Genomic DNA, 9,555 nt, shown 5'->3' on the forward strand with positions numbered 1-9,555 from the left:
TATTAATCATAACTTGTACCCCTCCCCAGATGCACCCGTCCATCAGCCAGATGCCGCCGTGTATGGACTCTACCTCGAGCACACTGCCATCGTGAACATAACCATCCGCGCCAGTCCGCAGCCCAAGATCGAGTGGACCATCGATGGAGCGATTGTGGGGCAGGGACGCACCGATGGACGCTACTCGGCGTATGAGCCGCAGTATCTGGGCAACGATGAGTACAACGTGACACTGGCCATTGCCGGACTGACCCTGGAAGATACCACCAAAATCTACAATCTGAGGGCCAGCAATGAACTGGGACTGACGGACTACCAGGTGCGAATCAGTTCGTCGAGCAAACCGCCCAGCAGCAGCCTTGATGTGGCCGCAATCGTTGGCATCGTGGTCGCCGTTGCCGTTTTGGTCCTGGTCGTTTTACTGATTGTGTTTGCACGGGCTACTGGCCGATGGTGTTTTGGCGGTAAGTAGAACATGTTTTTTCGTTTCTTTATTTTTGGTTTTCCATACACACAATTTTGCTTATTTCGTGGGTGAAACATCGTCATTAGCTTCTCAGCCACATCAACAAAAACAAAAACAACAGCAACATCATCATCATTACGACCATCCACCGCCACTATTGTCTCATCATCAGCTATGCTAACAATAAATTCTGGCTTTAGGTTCCTCCCACCCAAACCGCTCAACTCCAGCACCCATTTCCCCTCGAAACTCCACCACTCATCCTGCAACTCATATACGTACTCTCTGGTTTTTTGGGTGGGCTATGGGCCTGGCTCTTCTGCCACAAGCCGTTGTTAACTTTCGACACATTGTGCGGCTTTTAAATTTTAATTAGCGTTAACATAGCAGAAGGAGCAGCTGAACGGGCGGAAGAACGCAGCAGCCCTAAAAAATTCAACTAATTAAAAAAATTTCACTTGACTTTTCCGGTGGAGTTTTTGTGGAAAATTTTCTTTGCAAAGTATGGGTCACGGGCCACAAATTCAAATGTGGAACACATGGTTTAGAAAAGCAACGAAAAAATTTGGCTTTTCAAAAAGATACAAATATAAATTGGTTTAATTGGCAAAGGTAGTTGAAAGGTTAGTAAAAGAGGACACTAGTTAGGAGACAAGGTTAAAATGAAAAATAAAAAAAATATGAATTTAATTTGATGTGGTCGATACTATTGATTTTATTCTAATGAAAATCTAGTCGCCTCTAAACGTGTAATGATTAAATGTGAAATTGTGAATTCGAAATACGTATCAAGCTGAAACAAAATAATGTACTGAACTCTCAACCAAAATAAGTTACTTAATATTATACTTAAGCTTAACAAAACAATTGTACAACTCTCTGAGAAAAAGTGTCTACAAATGACAACAACAAGAAGAGCTAACATTGAAAACAAAAATTGGTCACTAAAACTTGCCAAGAGAAATTCCAAATTATGTGTAAAAACGTGTTTTTGGCTTCCTTTGTAAAAACATATATAAAGATAAAGTGTATTTTCTCTGTTTCTTAATGCTTTCCGTACTTCTTGCCTGATAAGCTTTTTGGTAAATGGACTAACCTCGACTTTAATATGGAATTTTGGTATCTTCGAGATCGAAATCTTCTCGCTCTGTCTCTCCTTCCTCTGCCTTCCCTTTCTCTCTCTCTCTCTCTCTGCACACAAAGCTAAATGTTAGTTCTTGTTGTTGTCGTTTTTACAGGCGCCACTCTAAACACGGACATCGGTCCCGATTCCGAGGCCCAAATCCATCCGGAATTCAATGACGACGAGGAGCTGGATGGTCGCGATAATGGCGATGAGCATATCGATACCACCCAGCAGTCGGAGGAGGCCACGCCCCCCGTAACCGATAAATTGGAGGCGCAAAAGAAGGCGGATCTGAAGAAGAGTGCGGCAGCCACAGCGGCAGCGGTTATTGCCGCTGGAAATGGCAGCCAGCACAATTTAAATGGCATCGAGGCTCCCAAGCCGCCAAATACTTCCGTTTGAGCCGTTTAGGCCGCCTTCGCCACTCCCAATAATGGGGCGTGGCTCTTGGCCAGTTAGCTGTGTGCCCCATTTGCTGAAAGCAGAAGGGAAAAGAAACAAAATCGAATAATATATATCCTTACCACACTTTGCTCTCAAATAGTTGCTCTCTCATAAAAATTACAAAAATCTCAAAAGGCGCACAACAAAAAGTTATATATAATTTTACTATAAACGAAACAAATGCAACAATTTACCTTAGGCCAAGTAATTTTAAGTGACCAATTTTCGTGAAATCGCGAGTCTCGCAAACCCTTGAATTTCCCGTTATCCACTCGAAAACAAATAAAAACGAAACTCTAATAATATATAAATTACGAATAATAAAACAACAATGTCCCATTTATTGTAATATATTTTGTCCAGCAATATTGATGTTCATCCATGTATTTATTTAAGCTATAAGAGCTGCCAGCATTTTGCATTTTGCGTATTCTAATTTTTATTTTTTGTCGATTGGCAATATCAATCAATTCGAACGCGGCAAACAACGCAAATTAGAAAATTAAACATGCCTATGATTTATTTTAATTAGTTATCCGCTTCACACTTGAGTTTTTTTATGTTCTTTGGTAATTTTAGCAAGACAAAACAAATAAACGAAAACATGAAAAATACAAATTTGGTTAATGTTAAAGTTTGATGTGGCAGAAAGTAAGCTGATGATGGTGTTGTCAGGTGGGATACCTTTTCCCGGATCATTAATCATGAAAACCATTTTTATCACGCATGCATGTGACTCTGCAAGTATTGCAAATATACTTAAACGAATTTCTTAAATTTCTCCACACAGGCAAATCAATCAAGACGCCCACAAACGAAACGTAAGTACAGTGAACTCTCCCATCAGTCTAACAAATGTCAAAATAAGTTCAGAAAAGTGCAATAAAACAGACGGGGCCATTCCATGCAATCATAAACTGTTTCCACGGATCCACAACTAACCCGTCGACGGTATCTGGTTTGCTTGACTTTGCTTAATTTTCAAAGCCATTAATCTGTATCCATTAGTTTAATGTTGCGTAGCTCGGATGTGTGTTTGTTTGTCTACTTGCATGTGTCTCTTGAGTGGCTTTAATTTTCGATCTTACATTAACCGTATGCCGAATAAGCAATCATCTTTATACTATATACGTAGCGCAGCTCATTACCATTCTAGGTTAGTTCATATTTCATTTATAGTCTAAATTCAACTTAAACTTAAGCACACGCATACACATAAGCACACTACTACACACCACATTTGAAAAGTCCTAAAAAATGAAATTCCAAATTCTAATTTCATAAAAGCAAAATCGGTTTAAAATGTCTCACGCTGTCACACACACACACACACCATACACACATACATGTGATACACTCCTGAACTTTCACTATAAAACGCTCGCTAGTCGCTCTGCCACGCCCACTGTGCTCGCCCGCCCACCAGAAAAAAAATAAACAAGAAGTGTCTGTCTCGCTCTGTCTCTCTCTTACCCTCTGAACATCATGAAGCTCTCTTGCTCTGTCTCACGCATTTACTAAAATGTCAAAAATGTCGCTGTCCCAGTCATTCAACCAAACAAAAGACAAAGAAAAAAAGAAGCAAACAAATGCATTGAAAAAAAACAACTCTATAGTGTTAGAGCCACTTTGCTAATGCATCACAAAAATAATAAATAACAAAAAAAAAACGCTCAACCACAAAAAGAAACGAAAACAAACTTCTTGCTATGTTTTGTCTTCTTTTTCTACTACTTTCATATGGACGACAACCCACCGAAAACCCCCTCAAAAAATGTGATGGATCCCTAAAATAAACCCACAACATAAAAAATCAAACACATTTCCTTGAATTTTTTTCCTTAAATATTTAAAAAACCTATCGATCGACTTACAACGCAATCCTCCGTAAATAGTCAAATCGACAAGCAACTGGAGTTGGGAGCCCAGCAGAATCACGGTCAAAACGTAGCACTCTTGGAAACCCCCAATGGCATAACCTTGTTGGGCGCCAGTAAGCTTAGAGAGGTCAATGGAAACGGAAACGGAAATGGCCAGCAGGATCGGTTGTCGGTTGAAAGACGCCATCACGATGAAGATGACAGCTTTGAATACGGAACGGATCGGGAGAGCAGTGTCTATAACCCCACCACGCGACCTCTAAAGAGCATCCTGATGAGCCAGGCGGCAGGACGAAACTCCCGGAGCTCTGCCACCGATAAGGAGGATGGCAACGAGAACGCCGATCTCCTGCAGAAGGGCAATCAACTGGGGATTCCCGAATCGCGCTTCTCGCGCTGGCTGCCCAAGGATCAACGTGAGCTGATCGAAAAGCAGGCTATGTTGCTTTCGGGAAGGGGCAAGTCGACGGCGCCAGCCACTCCCCCCAAGCCCCAGAGACCACCGATGGGAACAAATACCACTGTCACAACGCCGACGACACCGACGACGCCAAAGTTGCCACAGGAAACGGAAATCTGAGCGTGTGCACGTGTGTGTGTGTGCGCGCACATGGCGTTCATATTTATTTATTTCTTTTTCGGTACAGGAAACGCCCAGCAGGATTAAGAATGGAGCAGTCTTGTGACCATCGGGAACTTTTCGGGGGGCAGCATAAGTGTCATAACTTAAAGCTGATGTGTCAGAGCCAACTCAACCGATATAAATTAAGTTTAGACCTGGTATTTATCCAATGAGACCACCATGATGTTAAATAGAATTCTTCTTTTCACAACCGGAATATGATAACCTTTTCCTGTAATATAAATTACTATAATTATATATTACCATATACTGGTTAAGGCTGAAATACTTCATACCTTATTTTATTCGAAAAGTATTTGAATTATAAGCTGACTCCCAGATGAAAATTGAAATAGTTCCGTCGCAAATCTGTCCCCATAATAGACACTAAGCTTGAAATTAAGTCAAGAAAGTCTTTTTTCCTGAACGACAACAAACAAACGAAACATTAACGAAACTGAATTATTTGATAGAGATTAAGACGGCATGAAATTAAGTTTTTATCGAATACATTTAAACGAAAGAGTTTGCATGGCAAGCATGAAGCAACAAATAATTGTTTTACGCAAATATTTATTGTAGTCACTGTAGAACAAAGTCGTCAAATGACATATTTGTGCATCAAAACAGTGTTCATTTAAGACGCGCACAATGTACTTTAAGAACGAAAAAAGCTTCCACCAATTTTCGATCATTTTAGTTGGCTAAAATTCGAGTGCCTTATACTGAAAATAAATTTAGTAATTAAAAACGTGAACGATATAAATTAGTTAGAAATTTTTGTACGTGTTGCTTTCCTTTATTATTTTTTACAAAACGTATGTTTAATATTTAATTAACAACAATAAATATTGTTAAAAGTGCGATAGCTTTCTGTTTTGGATTTATTTATTTTGCGAATGCCTGAATATGTATGCGTGTGTGAGTTTTGAATAAAAGGGAATTATGTAAAGTTCACCGAGACCCTAAAAGGAAATTTCTAACAATGCAGCGTATCAAAGAGGAAATCCCCTTACAATATTCCATTTTCCATAACAAAAGCAATATCATTAAAATACGAAAGGAGCGTTTCATGCAATAAACATTTCATATATGAGAGACTGACACGCCACGCCAGAAACCAACACAAATACAAGCACGAACACATAGCCACGCACACACACTGCTAGCAAAATGTATCCATCAGATACTTGTTGAGCTGGCCCAGACAGCAGGCAGACATTCAAATGAGCCAAAAATATTTATAGAATATAGATGAAACTCATTTTGGCCAAGCGAAAGCAATTTACTTGGCCAGCCCACGCCAAACGAAAGTTAAAATGGGGGATGGAACTGGTTCCATAAAAGGTCAAATGCGGATTAAATTTTCCATATGCCATTTCGTACGGGTATTAGGTGTGGCACAGAGCAGAGTAATTTTTAGCCCTTGAATCAAAAATTCTAGGTTGTTGAAACAGAAGACATTAAAGAACTTTTGTAGCGGTATTTTAGGCAGAGCATTAATAGTCTTAGGACTCACAAAAATAAACTGCCCCAAAAACGACAGTTATAAAATATAATTTTTTAAGAATCGGATAAATTCTGTGTAACATTTTGTTATCTTTCTGTGATAGCATTAGCATAGCACAAGTAATTTTTCGAATAAAACGAGAGTTTAACCTTTCCACTCGAATATTTGCTTTCCTCAACACAATTTGGGTTTTTAATGGTCCACACACGAACAACAATAACAATTATGCCATAACCAAAACACAAGTTCTTAAACCCACTAACAACCACCAGATCGGATAGCTCCTAAAAGGCAGAAAGCTGCCGAGAAAGGACTTTAAACCACACGACTAACCCCGAACACTATAATGGCTATCTTTTGTTAACTTATATTTTTAACGGGAAGACATTCGCACAGCAGAAACTATTTTGACACAGTAATAAGTATAATAAAAATAAACAGAAACAAAAACTTTCATACCAAAACAAAATCATGAACCCATCCAAAACCTCCTCACCATTTCACAACCGACAAGCAGCAGCGACACCGAAAGCGCCGATATAAAAGCCACGTCAACAGCCACGGCCACAACCACCATGGGCGGAGTGGGCGTGTCGGCCGAGGAGGAGGAAACCGTTAACGAACAGGAGAGCCCGCAGGAACAACAGCAGCAGCAGCAGAAGAAGGCCAAAAGATTGCCCGCTTTTGCCGCGGCAATTTTAAGGCGTTTCAATGAAAAGGATTCGCGGAAGTACAAGGATAATCAGGAGTCGTTGAATATTGTGGAAGGAAGCGTACAGGAGATTCCAGCGACCAATAATGCCATCGATGGCAATGACAATGAACCAAAGGTATTGAAAAATGTTCCCGATTCCATCCTTTCCACCTTCTCTTTCCAACTTCTCTGTTTTTGACTGGGCACACAGAAAATAATATCTTTGAAAACGAACAGACAATCGATATTTTTTCATGCTGACATCCATAAGATACAAAATAAAACTCTCTCGATGTTTTAGATATAGTAGCTCTGATCAAAGAACCATCTCAATGAACACTTTCGTGAACTGTTTAAATATTGTAATATGTGCCTCATTATTTAAATCTTTTTTCCATTCAACATTCTATTTAAAAATTGAATATTTTATTGCAAAAATTAAAAAATTCTTTGGATTAAATTTGTATAGTCACAACGATAGACATAGTAATGACTAAAATTCTTTTCAAGTTGAGATGATAACATAGCATTAAATTAGTTTATACCATTTTTCTCTTATAAGTATTAAATGTGTGCGTGTGTTTAAGTGCGAGCTGTATTCACCTTAAGCTTAGCATAATTCCTTTATCTTAGACGCAAGCTTTAAGCAAACTTTAAATTCGTTCTTTTATAATTTCTCTTTTGCTATTATCACAAACTTTTCTACATAATTTTCTTTGCCATTTTCTGCTCTTTCCGTTAAAAAACAAAAAAAAAAAACCAACCGCATGCAAAATAAAATCCGTTGTTGTATAACTTTGTATATATACGCAAATAAAGGCTATAGTTTGGCAGAGCACCTCACCAGTGTGGACATTTAAGTAAAGAAAAAGGTATACCAAATTTCCCCATACAGAACCTACAATTAACTTTTTTCGTAAATATTCACCCACACTAGATAAGTACTTATAAACGAATCTCTCATTTATTTCCAAAAACACAGCAAGACAAACAACTCGTCTATGCTGAACTTGTACTAAAACCAGCCAATGAGGCGACAACAGCAACAACACCAGCGCCAACAACAGCAGCATCAGCAGCAACAACAACACCGGAGGGCTCTGGAGCCGGGGTCAAAAGTTCAACGGAATACGCCGAAATAGTCTATGTGCAAAAGGGAGGCGAAGGAAAAAAATAATCTAGCCCATCAATATAAAAATCCCTGGGAGGCTGACACAGTAACAAATAACAGATGAATGCACAAAAATTAAGGAGCAGAAACGTAAATAGAAACCCAGTGCAGCATAAAAGTAAACTCTACGATGATATTAAGAATACAAAACAAAAAAAAGTGAACAAAATGTCAAAAGTGGTTTTTCAAAAACTTCTTGAATGTGTGTACTAAAATCTAACGAAATGTGAAACTAAGAACATTAAAGCGTAAAAATAAACTTATACAGAATAAACTTACTTCTCCGCACAGAAATCTTGACACAAAACACATCCTCTAAATCAGAAACCCTCCTCCTCCCTCAGCCCACACATTAAATCAAATTTACAACCAGATAAACATAATAAGAACCTTAAAAAGCTAAAAGAATATTTGCAACAAAAAAACTAAATATATATAAATAAAATTTACATAAACATAGGCAAGAAAAAGAAACCATTTGAAATCTCAATTATTTACATAAATGTCTCGCATTTAAGCTAAATGTAAATTTAAGACAAGAAGCAAGAAAATTATGAAAATACGCGAAATTTAAGTAAAACTATTTAAACGACCTTTAAATTATTTTTACACAAACCTTTTTTACACATCGCCGTTTTGACTATGCAAAATTAGGAACAGTAACAATTTAGGCAGCCAGAAAAAGCATTTAAACAAATTAAGGAAACAATTAAAAGGGGAAAGTATTCACCGAAATCTCTTGCAACTGAAAGTATTCTATCATAAACAATTTGGTTTGTCTTGTCTCTTAACGACGTCCATCCAATTTCCTTACAACTGGCAATTAATGTTATTATTTAACACTTTTTACACAATTACGTATTAATTAATTATTGAATAAGTTAAGTGCATAAATAAATGTACTCTCATGATGATGATTGATTTTTGTAAGTTATAATTTGTATAAAGTTAAGCTGAACAAGAAACTTTTTGAATAAAATTCTTTACCGTATGAGCTCTGTGTGTATTTTATTCAATTCCCAGTAAAATGTTCCATTGCTAAATAAAATATGTAAGTATTTATTTAACCATAAATATCAGAATGAAATTCTATGAAATCTATCATCAAATACTGACTTCTAAATAAACACAATTCCTTGCCATATCAAAGTTAAGGTAAAAAAAGGCTGGTTAAATGAAATGTCAAGTTTACAAATAAGTAAATTAAAATTGCAGCTGAGGCTGCCGGCAAAAGTTATCTGAGCCATCTCTTTCTGGATTTTCAAGCACAACATAGTCAATTATACTAAGTAATAGCACACTTCTGATTCGATCTGCAACGGAAAGAACGATGATAATATCGCATTATTCATAGCCGCATTGCCCCGTATATATTTTGGCTAATACCGAAAAAGAGAGGAAACAATAATAATATAATATGGCAAAGTTTTGCAGTTGACTTGGCTTTCTCCACTGGCGGATTTTGGTATCTGGCTGTGGCTGCTTGTCAGTCAGTCAGTCAGTCATCTGCTCGGTACTGCGGCTCCCTCAACTTTTTCTGACATTTCAATTTATAAAGCTCAAAATCTGCACGCGTTACCCGAAGCGTCGCATTTTACATTAGACAAAAACAGAGCGAATCTCGTATATTTTATTTTCGCCA

The 9,555-nt window shown here is 37.8% G+C and overlaps 1 protein-coding gene across 5 annotated transcripts in view; it reads left to right on the forward strand.

Moving 5' to 3' along the window:
- LOC6732668 (fasciclin-3) overlaps positions 1-8,904 on the forward strand; it is a 73,812-nt gene extending 64,908 nt beyond the window's left edge. The window contains exons 4-8 of one of the 5 annotated variants that reach the window (XM_016180328.3): positions 30-464; positions 2,827-2,857; positions 6,566-6,878; positions 7,562-7,614; positions 7,725-7,907. In XM_016180328.3, the coding sequence (XP_016025379.1) occupies positions 30-464; positions 2,827-2,857; positions 6,566-6,878; positions 7,562-7,606 (824 nt within the window). In that variant the 3' untranslated portion in view covers positions 7,607-7,614; positions 7,725-7,907. Of the gene's footprint in view, positions 1-29; positions 465-1,704; positions 2,655-2,826; positions 2,858-3,931; positions 5,402-6,565; positions 6,879-7,561; positions 7,615-7,724 lie in introns of those variants that run through there. The other 4 variants (XM_016180331.3, XM_016180332.3, XM_016180329.3 and 1 more) reach the window with 4 other exon arrangements.
- Positions 8,905-9,555: the final 651 nt, after the last annotated feature.

This window comes from Drosophila simulans, chromosome 2L (assembly GCF_016746395.2).
Source record: "Drosophila simulans strain w501 chromosome 2L, Prin_Dsim_3.1, whole genome shotgun sequence".
Taxonomy (NCBI): Eukaryota; Metazoa; Arthropoda; class Insecta; order Diptera; family Drosophilidae; genus Drosophila; species Drosophila simulans.